We start from the raw sequence: 22437 nt of genomic DNA on the forward strand, positions 1-22437 counted from the left end.
GTTTGTTTTCAAAAAGTCCGATCGTGTGTATGGTCCTTAAGGCTGCCTTCCTGTGCGATGCAGGAGACAGATGAACCATTAGTTCCACTGATCGCTGGTGCAATGCTTTCCAGGCTGAGATCAATCTCCAACAGAGTGTGGTCACCCTTGATGTATTCAACTATACTTTGACTTGGCGATTTTATTTATTCATTTTTATTGAGAATTTCTAACAGACACTTGTCTTCATTTTTTTTAAAGCAGAAAAAAAAAAGTGTGAGTTTCTGAAAAAAACAAAACATTGATACCCACCACCGATGCTGCAGCGTCACTAGCTGGCTCTAAGCCTGAGAGAACTGAGCAATCACATGACCACTAATCGCTCATTTCTCAGTCTGCTCTGAGCAGAGATCAGTAGCCATAGGTCACCAGCTGTCTGCTCTGCCCCTCCAGAACTCACTAAAGCAATGGGCTGTGGAGGGGGCAACAGTGGCTGGTACAGGCTCCCAGCAGTGTGCTCTGAAGCAGATCGGGAACCGGGTGGATCCCAACATTATAGCTGAGATCTTTTCAGAGCCTGGAGTAGCTCTGTGATGTTAGCCGACAACGGGCTTTAGCCCACCGCCAGCTGATTTTTAGTCAAAGGAAAGCACAAGTAGGTGCACTCCTGTAATCCACAAGAGCAGTATGACCAATAAAGCTTTGACCATACTTCTCTTTCAGGCTGCATTCACACTTTTTCAGCTCATAAAATACCCCCAAAAAATGCCATAAAAACGACCAACAAGCAAAATCTCATTATTTTCAATGGCACCTGTTCACATCTGAGCATTTTGTAACCTGAAGCAAAACGCCTGAAAAAGCCTGAGCTTCTTTGGGGCAGATTACAGGCGTGTTTCTGCTTTTCACATTGGTGACCTGAACAAAATCGTGGTAAAAACGCAAGACTTTGAAACCGCTCAGGTCTGAATGCAGCCTTTAATGTATAATATGCAAATACTCAAGCTCTGAAATTAGATAAAAAAAATCTTATTAAATTATAGAAAATAGCGGCACCAATAATAATGCTCCCTCAATAAACAATGTAAATGAAAATAAATATTAGTGCGCTAAAAAACTACAAAAAATTGAATTAAACACAATAATGTGTCTACGCTTCACATGGATTTATGGGGTACAACCTTTTCTCATATCCATGAAAAAGTGCTCTCGTGCATAATTATGTGCAAAAACTTGCATATATAAAGTTCCCAATGTGCAAAAAAATAATAATCTTAAAATGTGATCACTATCGCTATATGAGCACAATTCATAAAAAAATACCAAAGGAAAAAAAATCAATTCACGTAAACTTAAAATACATTGACATCACATATTGTATGGTGTATGGGCTTCATGCAATCAATGATAAGGCGCTATAGTGCATAAATGCGTCGGAATAACAACCAGAAAGATCTCAATCAGTAATAAATTGCTCTTGTGCATAGAAAGTGCCAAGATAACACTCAGCAGCAATATCAATCAAAAATTGGATATGGATGGATATGAGAAAAGGGTGTACCCCATAAATCCATGTGAAGTGTAGACACATTATTGTGCTTAATTACATTTTTTGATTATTTATAGTTTTTTAGCGCACTAATATTTATTTTCATTTTTCATCAGCCTTTAATGTAGACATCCCTAGCACAGTCCTGCTGGTGATGTGTTGCACTGTTGAGGTTTTTATTAGCGGTGATAGGAAGCCTTGACATTTTGTGTGGGTTTTTTTTATTTTTTTTATTTTTTTTTTCCTGTTTTGAAGAGGCTCATTGGACACCAACCTTTTTACTACTAATGGTTACAACAGTGAGCATTTGAACCATTGAACTAAGAAAATTCTCACAGCTACCTATTGGATTCTGACTTTCCTTGACAGATTGAATATAGAGATGCACCAAAATTTTCTTGGCCGAAAATGGTGTCATTGGCATTTTTCTTATAAAGATGGCACCAAAAACGCATGTGATTTTACTCTACTTATGGTGTGTTTTCATAGGTCATGTCGCTCAAAAACTGCATCAAAAAGTAACAGATGCATTTTATTGGTGTGTGTGTGTGTGTGTGTGTGTGTGTGTGTGTTTGTTTGTGTTTTTTAAGATGCAGCAAGAGAGATTTTTAACACCACAACCAAAGCCAATTGTGAAGACATGCATAGAATTTAAAGGAATGTATTTTTCTTGAGCTTTTCTTTGTGCTAAAGGTGATGATAATGGGTGACAATAAATTCATAGTCTTTTAAATTCATGATATTAAAAAATGTAGTATGTGTGTATGTGTATATATAATATATATATTTCCATGTGCGCAAAATGTGCAGCTGTTACACTGTAGCTACAGCCTCCGTAAAAGGGTTAATCTGCTAGATGTGTAGAAGCGCCCATCTCTTTGCCTTTGGTGTACACATCTACTGCTGGATTATTCTTCCCCAAACTGCTGGGGGCATGTTTAAACATGGTTCTTCCATGGTGTTCTGTCTTCAATAACGTTTTTCTTGTGGATGATGCCAGCAATGTGCAACCCTCCTTTTTTAACTGGCATAGAATTGTAGTATTCTCATAATTTATAAGCAGATGTCCAGAGCACCCCACATCCCCTCACATCACAGTGCAACCCCCTTACCTTGTGCTGCTGCTGGGAAGCAGAAAGGGCAGAGTCTGATGGAGGGCTATAGTCAGCTGCCGGAATCTGCTGAATGCTGAGACCAGGGGAGATGGAGACTAAGGGTTGCTGCCGGTGCCGCATCTGTAGAAGGAGTTCTGTCCTCCACTCTGTTGCTACCTGTTTAGAAGGAAGGGGGGCGGCAGAGACCAGCCTCTCTGGAGCTGCAGGAGAGGTCTGAGGGCCACATAAAATGGCCTGGCGGGTCGGATTAAGCCCATGGGCCTTGTGTTTGACACATGTGCAGCTCCAGTAAAGGATACTGCTATTTGCAAATAATGTGTCTGATGTTTCCAGTATGAGCATAAAAACCAAACCATTTAAAGACTTTATATTGAACTTTGAAACCCTTTCCTGAACCAACACAAGTCTTGTGTCATGTATTCAGTGTGCAGTTCCGGACAACACCTATGGACAGCACCGGTGTCCCGCACATCCTGGAACACACCGTTCTGGCCGGCTCCAAGAAATATCCATGTCGTGACCCGTTCTTCAAGATGCAAAATCGGTCCCTGGCCACGTTTATGAATGCCTTCACAGGTAACTAGAGGACGTTACAAACACTCAGTTTAAATGATAATGTGAAAAGTCTATTTAATCACTTTCCTACTGCCCATTGTCATATGATGTCCACAAGCACACTCTGTCCCTCTGGGCGGGCATTGTATGACGTCCTTGGCTTCCTGGCGGGATAGCGGCCGCATCAGTAGGGAGCCCATGTGCTTGCCCAGCGGCGATATCCACCGGGCACCCGCAATTGCTTGTGACAGGACAGGAATGTGGATCTGTGTGTGCAAATGCACAAATCCACGTCCTGTCAGGGGAGAGGAGACCGATTGTGTGTTCTTCGTATATAGGAACACCAATCGGTCTCCTCCCCTCGTCAGTCCCCTCCCCCCACAGTTAGAATCACTCCCTAGTTAACAGTTAACTCCTTGAACGCCCCCTGGTGTTAACTCCTTCCCTTCTAGTGACATTTATACAGTAATCTGTGCATATTTATAGCACTGATCGCTGTAGAAGTGTCACTGGTCCCAAAATAGTGTCAAAGGTTTCTGATGTGTCGCAGTCACGATAAAAATCGCAGATCACCGCTATTACTAGTAAAAAAAAAATACCAAAAATCTATCACCTATTTTGTATATAACCTTTGTGCATACCAACTTGTATATGCTTATTGCGATTTTTACCAAAAATACCTAGAATACATATCCGCCTAAACTGGGGAAAAAATTTAGTGTGGTGTGTTTGTTTGTTTTTTCAAAGTTGTCGCTCCCCCTTCTTCTTTTTTTTTTTTTTTTTTTTATAGCGCAAAAAATAAAAACCGCAGAGGCAATCAAATACCACCAAAATAAAGCTCTATTTGTGGGGAACAGTGTTGCATGACGCACAGTTGTCATTTAAAATGTTAAAGCGATGAAAGCAGAAAATTTGGCCTGGGCAGGAAGTGGGTGAAAGTGCCCTGTATTAAAGTGGTTAAGAAATTATTAGTTTGGCTGTTTACTGCCAATCTTCCTGGGATCCTTTCACAGTAAACCCAAAAATGAAGGATGGCTGTGACAGGGAGAGAGCATCCCGTGCACCCCCTGGAAGTTTAGTGACCTTAGAAATTGCTGTGATTTCTCAGCAAGTGAGACTTGCCTTGCTAAAATTAATTCTTATAGAGAAAGCACAAGTCAGTACAAAGTGGTAACTTCTAATCATTCTATTGATTTCCAATTTTGTTTTTCAGCAAGCGATTACACCATGTACCCAGTTTCTTCCCAAAACCACAAGGATTTCCAGAATCTCATGTCTGTCTATTTGGATGCAGTGTTTTTTCCATTCCTTAGAGAACTGGACTTTTGGTAATATGTGTTTGCATAGCAAAGTAATCCTATGCTTTTCATCTATAAACTTAAATGATGATCAATAAAATATATAATGAAAAAATTTCCTTTTTTTTTCAGGCAAGAAGGATGGAGATTAGAGCATGAAGACCCCACTGATCCCAAATCTCCCATAGTGTTCAAAGGCGTCGTCTTTAATGAGATGAAGGGGGCTTTTGTAAGTGATCTTATCACGTTTTATAATGTGTAACTTTACTGTCCTATGACGTCTGTCCATTTAAACAGGGCGTGGGCATGATCGCGTGTGCGCAGCTCTGTACCTTCGGTGGCGGCGTGTCACAGAGACACTGCTCGCCACCGTGGGGGGCAAACAGCCTTTGGGCATGGCTGTTTACCACGTGATCGGCGGTGACTTCATCACAGATGGTACAGCCCCCCACTTTGCACGGCACATGCGCGCGAGCATGACGGTGGCGGCGTGTTCCCAGGAACACTGCTTGTCACAGACGCTGGTAAACGGCCATTGGCCGGCTGTGATCCTTTCACAGCTGATCACTAAATATAAACATAGAGCGGTAGCGAGATGTTACTGGGTTCTCCTCCTCGCACACCGATCGTGTGCGAGAAGGAAATTGCAGTAGACACCAATCACACTGATTGGCATCTCCCCCCCTCCAATAAAGAGCACCTGTCACCAGCCATCAAAAACCTGTCACGTTTCATCGGAGTACCCAAGTACCTGTCACCAGCCCATCAGAGTATCCGAGTACCTATCTGCAGCCCGTGCCTCATAGAATAAACGGGGTGTTTGCTTTCCAAAATGGGGTCATTTTGTGGGTAATTCCATTGTCCTGGTGCTCCAGGGCCTTCGAAAAATATAATAGGTAGGAATGAAAACTCACCATGCTACTTTCTTAATACCTTGTGATGTCTACTTTCTAAAAAGAGGTCATTTGGGGGGTATTTGTACTGTCCTGGCTTGTTAGACCCCTTTCACACCACACCGACCATAGCGTCGGATTTGCGGCGCATTTCGTCCGCTAGCGGGGTGCTTTTACCCCCCGCTAGCAGCCGAGAAAGGGTTAAAACCGCTGGCAACACACCGCAATGGCGGTGTTTTGCAGGCGGTATCAGTGTTGCCCCATTGGTTTCAATGGGGAGCAGTGGTGGAGGAGCGGTAAACACCGCTCCAAAGAAGCTGCTGGCAGGACTTTTCTTGATGTCCTGCCAGCGCACCGCTCCAGTGTGAAAGCCCTCGGGGCCTTCACACTACAGACAATGGTGCTGCTGTTTTAGGGTGGATTGCAGGCACTATTTCTAACGCTATAGCGGCTGCAAAACGCCCTTGTGTGAAAGGGGCCTTAGTGTCTCAAGAAATGAGATTCACCTGATGTACTGAAGGTCTGATCAGATGTGATCGATTTTCAGAGATTGGCACCATAGTTTGTAGACTCTATAACTTTCACAAAAACCAAATAATATACACTAATTTGGGTAGTTCTTACCAAAGTTATGTAGCAATATACATTTTGGCCAAAACTTATGAAGAAAAATAACTAATTTGCAAAATTTTATGAGAGAAACAAAGGCATTTTTTTCCGCAAAGTTTATGGTTTTTGTTTTATTTATAGCACAAAAAAAACCCTGCTAGTAATTAAATACCACCAAAAAAAGCTCTATTTGTGTGAAAAAAAGGACGCAAATTTCATATAGGTATATTGTTGCATGAATGAGTAATTGTCCTGAGGACAGGAGTTGAGAACTGCTGACCTATCGCTTAAGTACTCTTGGGGCTTCATGCACACAGGTGGTTTAGCCCCTCTGCATCATATCCCAGTGTTTTCCGGCACCCAGGAGGCATAGGTGCGCCATTCACCAACCTTACCAGGTTATTTATGCACAGGGCATACTTCCCTACATGCATACGGCCCTAAACAAGAGCATTGTTCTATACAGTGTAGACGCCCTGCATTTCAACCTGTCAGAAATTTTTTAAGATTGCTGACATCGGGGCTGAACCTGGCTCCCGTGTGCATGGAGTTTTATCTGCCCGAACACTTAGTCCTTATACTGTCACCTTGACAGTTAAATATCCTGATAGCCAAAGTGTTCCCAACAATGAATGCCTACTTTATCAGTGGACAAAATGCGCCATGCCACCAATAGTATCCTATTAGGTTTGGAAAGATTTCACAAACTGTAGATGCCAGTTCTGACACAACTGATGTATTCCTTCCTTCTTGTTGGTCCCTCTGTGATGCTGAAAGCAATAGTAGTCCCATTGTCATCTGTGCCTTTAGTTGTGTGTTTGACCTGAATCTTTGCTTGTATGTTTTGCTTTTTTTCTGAGGAGCACCTTGCGATTTTCTGTTAATTGTAACTTTGATGTTTTTCTCATAACTTTTATTTTTTTTGTTTTTGTTTAGTCGGATAATCAAAGACTATTTTCGCAGCAAGTACAGAACAAACTTCTTCCTGGTGGTACGTACTCGTTTGTGTCTGGAGGAGATCCGCTAGACATTCCAGATCTCACATGGGAGCAACTAAAACATTTCCATGCCACTCACTATCACCCAAGCAATGCCAGGTACAGTACCACAGGGCAGATGTCTTGGTGCATCATTTTTATCCTCTTTACTGCCTCTTCTCATTTTCAGCTGCAAGACTTTTCTCTTTTATGTTGGAACTTTTCCATCTTCCCAAAAATGCCATTTTAAGATGTCCAAGGAAAACAGGTTTCAGCAAACTGATACACCCCAAAAGTGTGAATCTGTTGTGCACTCATCTGATGGCGGTGGCCATGTTTTCTAGACTCATCCTTCCATGTATATGTCCCGTAGACAAAAAGAGATCATAGCTGAAATCTGTGTTTTTTTTTTTTTTTTTTTTTTTTTTTTTAAATATACAGTGGGTATACAAAAGAATCGCCCCCCCCCCCTTTTTTTTTTTAAATCGCATTTTGTTGCTTTGCAGCCGGAAATTAAGACGCTCCTTTTTTATATATATATATATATATATATATATCCAGCTGTATCTACTTAGTGCAACTTATAACATCCAAGTGAAAGATATAACCCCAACATGCCAGGAAAAAAAATAATCAAAAAGCAGAATCCCTGAGTTGGAAAAAGAAGCACCCCTGCCCCCTTGCGCTTAGGCTATTCGAAACTGCGTCCACCTTCTAGAACAGCCCTTGTCAACCAGGGTTCCTTGAGCTTTGGCTGATTGACCTACCATCTGATGTGCCTGCCTACTTCCAGGTTCAATGTCACTTAGCAGAGCCAGCTGCATGACACCAAATTAAAAAGGGTGACCACCAGTGTAAGAATATTTTTTTTTTTCCAATGATCTCCTTAATTTTCAAAAAACTGAAAAACAAACACTCCTGCACACAAGTGAGTTACCAGGTGAACTAAAATTAGTGCTGGAAAATGTGTTAAAGTCACTTAAATCCCCTTTCTTCCCCATTCTGATGCTCATTTTTAATATCAGCAAGTCGTCTTCACCATGTCTAGTGTCTAAATGCATTGATGAGTTGCTGCCATGTGATTTGGCTGATTGGCAATTTGTGTTACCATGCAATTCAACAGGGGACCTAATAAAGTGGCCGGTGAGTGTATACTGGGCAATGCAAGTGCAGTTGCACTAGATCTGAAAGGAAGCTCTGAAATGAGGAAAAGATGCTGATTTCTCTCATCCAATCCAAAGTGCAAGCAGAAATGCTGGTTTTTGTTTTGATTTTCCTTGAATGTCCCGCTCAGATCCAGAGCAACTGCACTTGCAGTACAGACTATTTGTCTTTCTCCATTTCTCCATTCAATTTGCTATACTCATTTTATCGGCTGCATTGTATTCTCCGTGTACATTGATATTGAAAAGTTTGGAGTTTACAAGAATTATAAGGATTATCTGTCCGGCAGTTTATAAAGTGTGTCAGTTCTTGTTCCAACTAAGAATGTATCTGCCAGATGCAACAGCTACTATTGTAATAGGTTTATTTATGTCTCTTGCACTTCCTCTCCTCCATGTGTTTATTATGACTGGTCATCTATTATGTATGGGTAGTGCCGTGTGAAATAAAAGGACTATTTTTACCTCTCTGCTTGTGTATTTTTATATGTAGAGAGAAGAAATGGAACCAGCTGAGCCAGAGAAGAGTAAAATGTTAGGTTGATCAGTAAAAGGAAAGCTGGATAAAAATGTCAGAAAGGCATCAATGGATGGTATTGGGGGAAACAAACACAAGTGTCTGTAGGATTGCAGCTTGTTTCCAATTTTTACTCCAGCAAGTTAGAGTGGCAGAATTTTTACTTGTGTGACTTTTTTTTTTATATTCAGCATTTTTAGAAAAACAACATTCTTGAAGAAATATGCAAAAGAGCCTCTTTCATCAATAATGGTTACATAACTTGACCTCGTTATAGTTTTTGGACTTCTGCAAATATTGCATCTCTTGTGAAAACCATGTTACTCAATCCTGTAACTGGCAACTACATGGGCAGGGGTTTGAATTTATGATCATTTGTGTTGCAACATCTCCTGCAGCAAATCAAGGCTGAGCATGGAGGAGAGACGGCTCCTTTGAGCTCCCAGTATGAGCTTCCATTTTGTTGGGTTAAGCTGTATGCTGGTTGGGGCCAAACTTTTTTACTGTTCGGCGAACAAACAAGTCATTCAACAGTTTGTTTGGCCCTCCAAACTGACCACAGTGTATTGCAAGCCCTGATTGGCTGAAGCAGTGAAAGCTTCAGCCAATCGGGGCACAGAGCACTGTCAGAGTCATGACTCAACATATTCAGTGTGATTTTCGGCATGGAGAGAGAGAGCGCAGGGCTCTGTTCAGTGCTATTAGTTAGTGTGCTACACTGAGCTATTTTACTTCAATTGTCCAGTGTAGAATATTAGTTTAGTGTCAGCCTAGGGATAGTGTGAGTGTAGTGAGGAGGACAATCATTCAGCTTTGCATAGTGTGCAGCTAGAGTAGGGACAGCTCAGATAGTTGTAGTGTAGTGAGACCATATCAGTAATCTTTACATTAGTGTATAGCTAGAGTATGGACAGTTCAGATAGTGTCAGTGTAGTGATGGTTGAACACTGTCTATTTGCGTTACCGCTCAACGCCATTTACTTCTGTGTGCATTCCTGCCAGTTTAACGCCATATAGTTCTGTGCATCACTGTACGTTTGGCACATTATATTATAGTGTATCCGTGGAGTGTGTCTGTGTAGTGTGGGTACTCAAATTAAAGTGCACCAAACACCTCTTTACAGTGATTAAAGTGCATCTACGTACAGATTTCAACTTCTTCTTTACATTTGCTTATAAGCACCGACCCCTCCCTCCAACAATGTCTTGGAGGACAAGGAGAGGCAGACATTCCCTTGGCACTGTAAGGGGGGCAGCAACAAATGTGTCCACTGGCAAAGGTGGACATGATGGTCAGTCCTCAGGCAGGGCATCATTTCCTCTGTTTTAGTGAGTTTGCCAGCCACAGCATGCAGAGGAGGTGGTGGACTGGCTTACTAAACCTTCCTCATCCTCTGTCACATAAGCAGAGACAAGTGTGCAGTCCCTTGCAGTTGCCAGAGTGGATAAACCTGCCTCCTTGTCCACATCTATTCCTGCCATAGCCCCAACATCAGCCATTGAGGAGTTAGCTGAGTTATTTGACCACACCATCAACCACTTGCACCTTGATGCCCAGCCATTACTGGATTCAGATGTTGGTTCTGAGGTTGAGGATAACTGGAACATGAGCCTAGAAAGAGGACTGGTAGACAAACTGGCATTCATGTTCCCCAAGTTGTTTCCAGTGGTAATGATGAGGATGGAGGAGATGGAGATGATGATGAGGTCACAAATGCAACTTGGGTGCCAGATAGAGCAGGGGAGGAAATGGAAGGTGAGGAGGCACAACCCCAAGGAGGCCAACATCAAGAGAGTACAGCAGCCACCCTATTCCATAACATTCTTCACCTGTTACCCCTCTGCCCACTCCCCAAAGCTCAGCTGTCAGGGCCTTTTTCAGCACATCTGCAGCAGATAACACTATCTATCTTACATGTAATGTTTATTTTGAACTTTGGTTCAATAAGGAAAATTTATGTGCAGCGATCCCCTGGACTTTTTCTTATATTTGGTCAGTGGGATGAAAAAAAAATGATTGAAGACTGGGTTCGGCTTTCCTCTACTTTGAAAAGTTTATGTTAAAATATAAAAAAAATGTATATATTATTATATAATTCTCATTTATGTTTAATATAATCTTTTCAAAGTAAAGGAAAGCCGAACCCAGTCTTCAAAGATGTTTCTTCTATTCTATTTTGGCCCAGTTATTTTTCTTTTCATAATGAAAAAGTCAGGAGATATCCATTACCATGTACCACCGAATTAAATCCCAATTTGATTTCTGAAAAAAACAAGGTCTAATCCCCCTGGATGCACAAAGTAGTTGTGATATGTACAGTTTTACGAACACATGTCAGTTTCTAAAATTGTTCTTGGGCATTAAGATTTGTTTTCCCCTTAGGCACGAAGGGGTTCACTAGAAGTTAGTAGCCAGTACAAGCTGGCCTTCAGTATGAGTTTATCTGCAGCACTAATAATGTCTTGGAAACAAACTTCAGTGGCTTCATTCCCACCCTCTTCTGTAAGCCCGGGAACCTGTGCAAGCCATTTGCAAGTCTGGCATGGGTTAGACCCGCCGCTTGAAAGCAATTCCAAGACTTCTTTACCTGCATTCCTTGTAGGGGCAGTAGCTCATTCAAGTAAATAGGCTGCTGTACTCACAACATGTGTGCACAAACACGCTGCACAAGCATGAACCGAGCCATAGATGATGTATATGTGTGCAATGAAGCACAAATGGAAGTCTGGCCTTTAGTAGGTGGAGAGTCCTCACTGTGACTGGTATTAGTGTCTGTCTTGTTTGCTTCACAGCATGGAGTGCTATATTATACTGCAATAACATCAGCTACATGCCATATGCCAATCCTGTGTTCTGCAGCATTACAGGCCAAAAAAAAAAAAAAAGAAGCTGAGTGCTGTTCTGCCATCCAGTGGATGCCTTGTATTTTTTCAATGAATAAAAGACTTCTGCTGACTGGCTGAGGTAGAAATTATGACATCATCTGACTGCCTCTCTAACTCGGCCAATCGGCAGAAGCGTTGTATCCATTGTTAAAAATATAAGACTTCCTTTGAATAGCTGAGAACCCTCGGAGTCCTATTGGATTATTTTTCCTGGTAGGAGACAGGAAGTTGCCAATGGTGCTGCCGGGTGTTCCGTGTTTTCAAATCTTGTAACGGAAGTGACGTTCCGCGACGGCCATCTTGGTACACCCTACACTCGGCGGCATTAAGCCTGCAGTCAGAAGGCAGCAGCAGACATCTTTTTAAACCCACAGAAGTCTTGCGTTTTCACACTTATTTTTACGAGTAAATGGCTTATATAGTGAAATGCAGTATTTTGAGATCTATGACACTGTTTTGATGTTTAAAAGCAGCGACAAGCCTGCTGATCTCGCAGGTTTGCCAATGTGACAGAATAACAATGCTTTTAAAATTCAACATCAAAACAGTTGGATGGATTTCAAAACGCTTAGCTTATATAGTGAAATACAGTTTACTGCTAAAAAAATTTGTGAAATGCAAGACTTCGGTGGGTGTAAAAAGATGTCCACATATACAAATATATTATGGCGCTCATAAAAACACCCACCCGCCTACCGCTTTTTTTTTAAATTTTTTTTTTCTTGAAAAGACTTTATATATACAGTATTTTAAAAATCATATCAAGAAATAAGTGATAATACTGTAAGTATAATCAGAAAAAGGAGGGGGTGGGGTAGGGACGGGGAGGGAGAGGGACAGAAAAAATCCTTTCCTCAACCAAGTCTCTTTTCTGACAAGGAAGGAGTTCATTTTTCTCTGGGGGGTAAAACAACAGTCCAAAAACGGCAGCCATCCAGTGGAAACTGAAACCGGTTCCCAATTGACACTAAAGACAAGAGAAAGAGGCGCCTCTGGGTGTAGACTGTAAAAAATTCTATTTAATAAGCATGTGATTAAAAACACTCACATAGTGTAATAAATTATCAGGCAATGTATAAATTCCATAAACGGAGGGGAGAAGAACCTCAATGTGTAGTCATCTGCATCCCTTGCGCTGGGGAGTCCTGTCGTCATGTGTCCGCTCCTGGGGGCTGTGTTGATATGCAGAGGCGGCCGATGTAAACAGTGCGCATTCGTCCGAGGCATGGAATGCACGAGGGACTCCAGGCGACGGGAGATGACGTCACAGAGGATGCGATGTGTTTCCTGAGCTGGCAATACTGTGGATGACAGGATGGCTGCGCTCCTTTGTCAAGCCCCTAAAAAGATGTCCACTAACACCTTCTGAGTGCACGCTTACTGCGGTTGAGTGCGGGGCGTAGCAAGATGGCTGTCGCAGAACGTCCCTTCCGTTATAAAGTATGATGGGCCGTCCGAATCTGACGGAACACCTAAACACAAGGAATCTGCCTGCTTTAAGAAGCATAACAATCTCAGTGCAAGCACATAAATGGCTCATAAATTACCCATGGACTGGGAAAATGGTATTATGGTTGTATAAGATTTGTAGCAAGTATCCCTGTATATTCTTTTAATATTTTTTGCTTGTTTTTACGTTTGTAGTACCAGAATTAAAGCCAAATTCAGTCATCATAATAAATGTGTGTTCATTTTCCAGATTCCTCACCTATGGTGATTTTCCCTTGGAGGGGCATTTAGAACAAATTGTTGAAGAGGCCTTGGATAAGTTTAAGCGCATAGACCCCCAAACTGATGTCCCTGCACAGAAGCACTGGGATAAACCGGTTAGTGTTTTCTTAGAGAACTACCATCAAAATAGTGTTGTATTCTGATAACTGTATTTATGTGATCATAGTATTCAGTATTTTTTTTTTGCTTTGAACCTTGGTGCAAATCATTTAAAGGTAAGTGTGAGTATCACTTGTATTAGTGCTATGCTTTATTAAGTGCCACCATATTTACAGTTTGTTTAGAAACCGTATATTAAAATGATATGTAAATGTCATTTACAGAGAGAATATCAGATCACCTGTCCTGTAGACACTTTTACATCGGATCCATCCAGACAGACGATGCTCAGCATTAGCTTTCTGACGGCCGAGTAAGTATCCCAATCCTTACTGGAAGATTTGGCTAAAACGGGTCAAACTTTTTCAATGAGAGTTGCTTGAAAGCTGAACTCCAGGCCATACGGAAAATAAATATTAACCACTTCCTGATTTGTGTGTGTATAAAATATAACTGTTATATACATTTATAAATAACATCTTCGGGAAGTAGTGTTGATATCAGGATCATGGCATCTTCAATTCAAAGATAAAATAATAATAATTTCAGTAGTTTAAGGAAGGGAATCCCAATAACCTTTTTATAGAACAAATGGTAAAAAAAAGTCACTGTACATGAACAATCAAAGCTGAATCCCCCAACCTAACCTATAACAAGTTACAAACTACTAGATTCACTCAAATTTCCAGAAGTTCCCCATATGCAAACATTGTAAAACAAATCTGTCGTCCTCCATGTCATCTAAACGCATATGACAGAAATCTAAACGCTTTCTTCTGTCACTTACACAAAGAGCTTGCACCAGTTGCAATAAAAAAAAAAAATATATATATATATATATATATATATATATTATAATTTTTTTGTGTGTGAGATTATATTTACAGTATCTCACAAGTGAGTACGCCCTTCACATTTTTGTAAATATTTTATTCTATCTTTTCATGTGACAACTCTGAAGAAATGACACTTTGTTACAATGTAAAATAGTGAGTGTACAGCTTGTATAACAGTGTACATTTACTGTCCCCTCAAAATAACTAAGCACACAGCCATTTAATGTCTAAACTGCTAGAAACAAAGCTGAGTAAACTTCTAAGTGAAAATGTCCAAATTGGGCCCAAAGTGTCAATGTTTTGTGAGGCCACCATTATTTTCTAGCACTGTCTTAACCCTCTTGGGCATGGAGTTCACCAGAGCTTTACAGGTTGCCACTGGAGTCCTCTTCCACTTCTCCATGATGACATCACAGAGCTGGTAGATGTTAGAGACCTTGCACTCCTGTACCTTCCATTTGAGGATGCCCCACATATGCCCAACAGGGTTTAGGTGTGCAGACATGCTGGGCTAGTCCATCACCTTTACCCTCAGATTCTTTAGCAAGGCTGTGTGTGTGTGTGTGTGTGTGTGTGTGTGTGTGCGCGCGTGTATATATAATTGGTGGTGTTATTATTATAGTGTGTGTAATATAAAATATAGTGTAACCTATGCAATAAAGGAACTTGTGAAATTAAAAATGGATTTTATTATGTGCTATAGGCTTACAGACGTTTTTGAAGTCTTTACTTTGGGCCTTCTGTCTATCTTGCTGGTTGACGGACCAAATTCCCCTTTCTACAAAGCCTTACTGGAAGCCAAGCTTGGCACAGCTATGTCTTCAGACATTGGGTAAGCACTTAAATCATTTATAAGTGTGATTAGCTTAGTGTTAAAACAGGAGTAATGCCTCCTTTTTGTTGATTTCAGAATGAACAGATCCACTAAAGATACATATTTCAGCTTTGGATTACAAGGAGTAGCTGAATCGGATGTGAACACTGTGAAGGAATCCATCGCTAAAACCATTGAGGAGGTTGTGCAGTAAGTGTTTTATAAGGTTTTGTTGTGAAGAACGATGAAATGGCAGGGAAATTTCTTATTTGGGATCATTCAATACCACAAGAATGAGTATTTCTTCCTTCCAATAACCAATTTAAACAGTGCTTGGTGGACCAAAGTCTGACCACCCAATACAGAAATACTATGCCTGCATTTTCCCCATTCCTGTTGACTACTTTTCAGTGTGATCGGGACACATAGAAACAAGTGTTTCTATATGGCCTACATTGCTCCAGTGCGGAAAAAACGCAAGTCACTGTGTGGGAGCAAGCTCCTGAAGGTGATAGGTTCTTTTCTGGAGTCTTTCATAATATTGGCTACTAATCTGAAGTAAACAACACGATTTTTCAATAGCACCATGAAAAGCACATTCAGGAATTAGAATTTGTGCAAAAGAGAAAATCTAGGGACTCTCAGTGGTCCGCTCTGTTGGACTGACTCCTTCAATACTTTGTTTTATAGGAAGGGGTTTGAGCCTGAAAGAATTGAAGCTGTCCTCCACAGCGTGGAAATCGAGATGAAGAACCAAACAACGGGCTTTGGGATGAGGCTAGCTAATGTAAGTTTTGATGCATTTGTATATGCAGCATGGTCTACTTTTGTTGATTTGCACTTGAACGCAGTGCACTGGTGTGAACTAGGTCATTGGAAAACACTGTGCATTTAAAAACACACTGGACTGCATCTGGTGTGAACCAGTCCTTAGAGACAAAGTTTTGGAAACTGAGGGTGTACTAGCATCCCAAATACATATCAGGGAATAATACGCATGAACACATTTTTATTATGATTTGACTGATTTAGGATTGATCACGAAAATCGAATTACAGGCTATACGTTGTGTAGCGGGTATATTGCTGTATCACGTAGGACTGCAACTAATGATTATCGATTAGTTGGCTGATTGTTTCAATTATCCGGATGAAAACTTGAAAAATGCGATGTATAATTGTAGTTATTGAAAGTTGTAACAAATTATTTAAAGGTTTTTTTTTTTTTTTTTTTTTTTTTAAATGTACTTTTAAATATCTATATGCCAAGGGTGTCCAAACTTCTTTCAAAGAGGGCCAGATTTGATGAAATGAACATGCGGGAGGGCCGACCATTTTTCCTGATATTCTTTGAACCATTAAAATTTGGTCTAAAGTGTGTTTGGGAGATATTTGTTGCACCTACAGGTAAACCTTAATCTAGACTTACCTGTAGGTTAAAGTGGTTGTAATGGGTTTACAACCACTTTAATTTGACAATTTTGTTTGTGGGGGGGGGGGGGATTATTTTGCAAAGAATTGTGGGAAAAAATTACAACTTCAAAAAAACTCACTATGCATCTTACTAAATACTTTGGAATGTCTGTTTACTTTCCAAAAAGGATCATTTGGGGGGTATTTGTACTTTCCTGGCTTGTTAGTGTCTCAGGAAATGAGAGGCCATCAGGTGTGATCAAATTCTTTCTTTTTTTTTTTTTTTTTTTTTTTTTTTTGGCACCATAGATTCTATAACTTTCACAAAGACCAAATAATAATCACGGATTTGGGTTATTTTTTATCAAAGATATGTAGTGGTATAAATGTTGGCCAAAATTTATGAAGAAAAATGACTAAATTGCTAAAATTTATAACAGAAACAAAGAAAAATGCATTTTTTTTTCTTTTATAGCGCAAAAAACCCCAGAGGGGATTAACCACTTACGGACCACCCCCTGTCATACGGTGGCTCTTTGAGGAGGAATACCGTTGTTATGGCATCAGATAGCTGCTATAACACTGGTATCCTCTTGTTCAGCAGGCGATCTGCTTTCACATAAGAGTGGTCTCTGCGGCGGATTTGCCACGAGATCACTTCTATCGGGGGTTGGAGAGGGCACCCTCCTGCCTTGCTATGGGGGTCTCCGCCGCCGATGGCGGCAGAGACTATCACATCTTTTTCTGTGTTTTGCATGGAGCCGAGCGAGGGGAAGAATGCCTGCCGCCTGGCTCTATAGCATTGACTAGCGGAAGCGATGTCAAACATCACTTCCGCCTAATGCTCTTAAAGCAGAAATTCTATTTATTTTCTTTTTAAATAACTTTTTTTTTTTTTTTTTTTTTTTTTTTTTTTATTCCATTTCTTTGTAAATATGAGATCTGAGGTCTTTTTGACCCCAGATCTTATATTTAAGAGGTCCTGTCGTGCTTTTTTTCTATTACAGGGGATGTTTACATTACATTACAGTGCTTTCACATTTTGAATGGCAATTACTCAGTCATGCAACACTGTACCTATATTAAATTGTCCTTTTTTCACACAAATAGAGCTTTCTTTTGGTGGTATTTAACCACTTAAGGATCGGGCCTATTTTTCAGACTCTGTTCACAAGTTAAAATAAATTTTGCTAGAAGATTATCTAGAACCCCCAAACACATACATAAAAAAATATTTATATATATATGTATATGTGTTTGGGGGTTCTAGGTAATCTTCTAGCAAAATGTATTTTAACTTGTGAACAGAGTCCGAAAAATAGGCCCGATCCTTAAGTGGTATAATACCACCAAAAGAAAGCTCTATTTGTGTGAAAAAAGGACAACAATTTAATATAGGTACAGTGTTGCATGACTGAGTAATTTGTCATTCAAAATGTGAAAGCACTGAAAATTTGTTTGGTTAGGAAAGGGGTTTATGTGCCCAGTGGTTAAAGTGACTGAAAACAATCCATTCAGTTTACTATGGAAATAAAAGGCAAACATTTTTGTGTATAAAAAAACTTCACTAACACCCTTTTTTTTTTTTTTTTTTTTTTATTAACCCATTTAGATATGTGCTATAGCCGAATGACGGCTACGGCGTGGATCTTTTTTGCCGGGAGGCCGTCAATAGTCAAACGTCCTCCCCTTTGCACACTTCCTGTGCGCCCCCTGAAGGGCGTGCACTGTGATCACTGAGTCAGTGAGACTCGGGTGATCACAGATTGGAGAAAGGGGCCGATCCCTCACGCTGATAGCAAAAAATAAAAACCCAGAGATGATTAAATACCACCAAAAGAAAGCTCTATTTGTGAGGGGAAAAAACAATAAAAATGTAATTTGGGTACAGTGTTGTATGACCGTGCAACTGTAGTTCAAAAAGTGACAGCACTAAAAGCTGAAAATTGGTCTGGGCAGGAGGAGGGTTTAAGTGCACAGTAAGCAAGGGGTTAAGTGATCACAATCCCTCTGTTCTCAGCTACATACGAGCTGGGGGGGGGGGAGAAGAAGCAACAGCACACTGTTCATCCCAGTGAAAGGCTGTGCTGGGGGGGGGGCAGTCTGATCATTGGAGGGGGGGCAGGCTGCGTTCCCAGTATAGCTAGAGCACTGAGCACTGTCTGTTCTCATGCTTGGTGTGGTTCAGGTTTTTTTTTTTTTTTTTTTTTTAACTAGTAAAGCAGGGGGATTGGCAGGAACACCAGGCATTTTTACAAAAAGGACGAAAAATAAAGAACAGGATACTTTCTCATGCATGTACATGGTCCAGCAGGCACATATCAGGAATATGAAATGTTAGGGTAAGACTTTAAGATTTATCTAGAAATAAAATGGCATGCTTTTAAAATACTTTCAACTTATGTGTATCTGAAAAGTTCTTGTTCTTACCTTTTTGTTTATTTTTCCTCTAACATGTAAAGACCCTGTTGCTTAAATCAAAGTGTTGATAAAATGGTTACCTGCAGAAAAGATGGTGAACACTTTTGCTGCCCGCACCCCTGTAATGCAGAAAATCAGCACATGAAGACTCTTCGTAAACGGACTTGTCCAGGAGTGTCCATTGTCTGCAATTCTACTGTGAAACCAACACTTTTAATCCCAAAACTTATGGTTTCTGAAGAGACTTGCGATGATTTCTATGTTCCAGGGGCTTGGACAGAGAGAAGTAATTATTTACGATCTTCTCTCCAGAGAACATTGATTTTACTGACAGAAGGTGCTTGATTGGGACTGATTGGGACAAAATGATTTTGAACATACAGTTGCATGATTTGCAGTACATAGTTAGCTGTTGGCCACTAAGCTATATATTCTAATTTTTATGTGTTTTCTGTTTTAATAAGTACATGGCAGCCAGCTGGAATCATGATGTCGATCCGGTTGAGTTGCTGAAAATCGACGCGCAAATTAATCGATTTAGACAGTCCATTAAGGAGAACCCCGCTTTGCTTCAGGAGAAGGTCAAGCAGTATTTTCAGGTAATTATGTGCATGCTTGGAACAGCAATATCTCACACTATTTATCTTTTTTGTGGATGGTGTGAAAAAAAATAATTGGTGAATATGTGTTGGGACAATGAGTTAAAGCCCAACTCCGGGCAGATTAAAAAAAAAAAAAAATCCTGTGCTTTCGGTGCAAATATTAATAGCTGGTTTTTTCTAAGGGAGAGGGGAAATCATTTTACTTGATCTTTCACTCCCCTGGCAGGTGCCCCCCCCCCCCCCCCCCCACACACACACACAAATCAATGAAGAACTGTCCTTCAGGGTCCTCATGTCCAGAGTAGAGCTATGGACCCTGCTCTGGTTTTGCTGATTTTAGGATATCAGCTTGTGGAGCGTGGGGGTGCAGAAAATCCAGGGAGAATCGGAGGATTAGGTGAGTATATTTCTTTGTATTGTTCCCCGGGACTTGATGGGGCAATTAACTGTTACAGTGGGGTTTATTTTTGCCCAGATTTGGGCTTTAACAACAAATTTTGTTTTTTCTAGATATCTGCAAAATGGCGCCCCTTGTGTATAAGTGCTAATCAATAAGCTGCTGGCATCAATTTTGGTGTACACCAAAAATAATTAATGTGTTGAGGTGCTAGCTTAAACCCAACATACTAGTGTGCAATGCATCCAGAAAGTATTCACAGCACTTCACTTTTTGCAAATTTTTTGTTACAGCCTTTATTCCAAAATAGATTAAATTAATTGTTTTCTTCCAAATTCTACAAACAAAACCCCATAATGACAACGTAAAACACGTTTTATTTGAAATCTTTGTAAATTTATTAAAAATAAACAAAAATCACATGTACATAAGCATTCACAGCCTTTGTTCAATACTTTGTTGAAGAACCTTTGGCACCAATTACAGCCTCAAGTCTGAGTATGTTGCTACAAGCTTGGCACACCTATTTTTGAGCAGTTTCTCCCATTCTTCTTTGCAGGACCTCTCCGGTTCCATCAGGTTGGATGGGGAGTGTCGGTGCACAGACATTTTCAGATCTCTCCAGAGATGTTCAATCGGGTTCAGGTCTGGGCTCTGACTGGGCCACTCAAGGACATTGTCCCATAACCACTCCTTTGTTACCTTGGCTGTGAGTTTAGGGTCGTTGTCCTGTTGGAAGATGAACCTTCACCCCAGTCTGAGGTCCAGAGCATCCTGGCGCAGGTTTTCATCAAGAATGTCTCTGTGCATTGCTACATTCATCTTTCTCTTGATCCTGAATAGTCTCCCAGTTCCTGCCTCTGAAATTTTTTCCCACAGCATGATGCCACCACCACCATGCTTCACTGTAGTTATGGTATTGGCCAGGTGATGAGCGGTGCTTGGTTTCCTCCAGACATGATGCTTGCCATTCAGGCCAAAGAATTCAATCTTTGTTTCATCAGACCTGAGAATTTGGTTTCTCATGGTGTGGGTCCTTCAGGTGCCTTTTGGCAAACCCTAGGCGGGCTGTCATGTGCCTTTTTCTGAGGAGTGGCTTTCGTCTGGTAGAGCTGCACAATTCTGGCTAAAATAAAAATCGCATTATTTTTTTTTTTTTTGCTTAGAATAAAGATCACGATTCTCACGGTGTAACATCATCATTCACATTATACAGACAATTAGGCTAACTTTACTGTTTTTTTTTTAAGTGTTTTTTTCCCCAAAAAAGTTTTTGAAAGACCGCTGCACAAATACAGTGCGACATAAAATATTGCAACAACCTGCCATTTTATTTTCTAGGGTCTCTGATCTATCTATGTGTGTGTTTGGGGGTTCTAAGTAATTTTCCACCAGAAAATACTGATTTTAGCTTGTAAACAACAAGTGTCAGAAAAGGTTAAACTGATCTAATTTACACACTTTTTAGATTAAAGTTCATTCCTTCGATCTAAAAGAACCAAGAGATACATTGGTTCTCTTCTCTCTCCCAGCGCTAAGGAATGTTAATAAACATTGCAAGTTTTTTTTCTTTTTTTGAAGGCTCTGAGTGGCCCTGCACTTGTCGCGTAGAATCGAGGAAATGTTGGGTTAAGATTGTGAGAGCGGTTGATTCGAGACTTCAGTCTTTTAACCACTTTCAGACTGGACCATTTTGCTGGTCAAAGACCAGACCACTTTTTGCGATTCGGCACTGCGTCGCTTTAACTGACAATTGCGCGGTCGTGCGACGTGGCTCCCAAACAAAATTAACATCCATTTTTTCCCACAAATAGAGCTTTCTTTTGGTGGTATTTGATCACCCCTGCGGTTTTTATTTTTTGCGCTATAAACAAAAATAGAGCGACAATTTAAAAAAAAAACGCATTATTTTTTACCTTTTGTTATAATAAATATCCCCCAAAAATATATAAAAAAAATTTTTTTTTTCCCTCAGTTTAGGCCGATACGTATTCTTCTACGTATTTTTGGTAAAAAAAAATCGCAATAAGCAATTATTGATTGGTTTGCGCAAAAGTTATAGCGTTTACAAAATAGGGATAGTTTTATAGCATTTTTATTAATAATTTTTTATTATTTTTTTTTACTAGTAATGGCGGCGATCAGCGATTTTTTTTTTTTTTTTTTTTTTTTTTTTTTTATTGTGACTGCGACATTGTGGGGGACCCATCGGACATTTTTGACACATTTTTGGAACCATTGTCATTTATACAGTAATCACTGCTATATAAATGCAGTGATTCCTGTGTAAATTACACTGGCAGTGAAGGGGTTAGCCAGTGGGTGGCAGTGTAGGGGTTAAGTGTTCCTAGGGATGTGTTACTAACTGTGGGGGGGTTGGGCTTTCATTTAGTGAACACTGATCTCTGCTCCAATCACATGGAGCAGAGATCAGCATCACTAGTTGCTAGGCAGAATGGAGAAATGTTGTTTACAACGGCACTTCTCCATTCGGGCGCTCCGTGAGACGATCGCGGGGATGCCCGCGGCGATCGGGTCCCGCGACCGGACTCGCGGGGGTCCCGACCAGCGCGGGAGCGCGCCG

The 22437-nt window shown here is 40.6% G+C and overlaps 1 protein-coding gene across 1 annotated transcript in view; it reads left to right on the forward strand.

The window, feature by feature from the left end:
- PITRM1 (pitrilysin metallopeptidase 1) overlaps positions 1–22437 on the forward strand; it is an 88061-nt gene that overhangs the window by 24028 nt on the left and 41596 nt on the right. The window contains exons 4-13 of the mRNA XM_077491110.1: positions 3068–3219; positions 4412–4526; positions 4629–4725; positions 6935–7095; positions 13241–13367; positions 13596–13684; positions 14911–15039; positions 15118–15231; positions 15712–15808; positions 19319–19453. Coding sequence (XP_077347236.1) covers positions 3068–3219; positions 4412–4526; positions 4629–4725; positions 6935–7095; positions 13241–13367; positions 13596–13684; positions 14911–15039; positions 15118–15231; positions 15712–15808; positions 19319–19453 — 1216 coding nt within the window. The remainder of the gene's footprint in view (positions 1–3067; positions 3220–4411; positions 4527–4628; positions 4726–6934; positions 7096–13240; positions 13368–13595; positions 13685–14910; positions 15040–15117; positions 15232–15711; positions 15809–19318; positions 19454–22437) is intronic.

Source organism: Lithobates pipiens, unplaced genomic scaffold, assembly GCF_037356315.1.
Source record: "Lithobates pipiens isolate NorthernLeopardFrog02 unplaced genomic scaffold, aLitPip1_a1.2 Scaffold_19, whole genome shotgun sequence".
Lineage (NCBI taxonomy): Eukaryota > Metazoa > Chordata > Amphibia > Anura > Ranidae > Lithobates > Lithobates pipiens.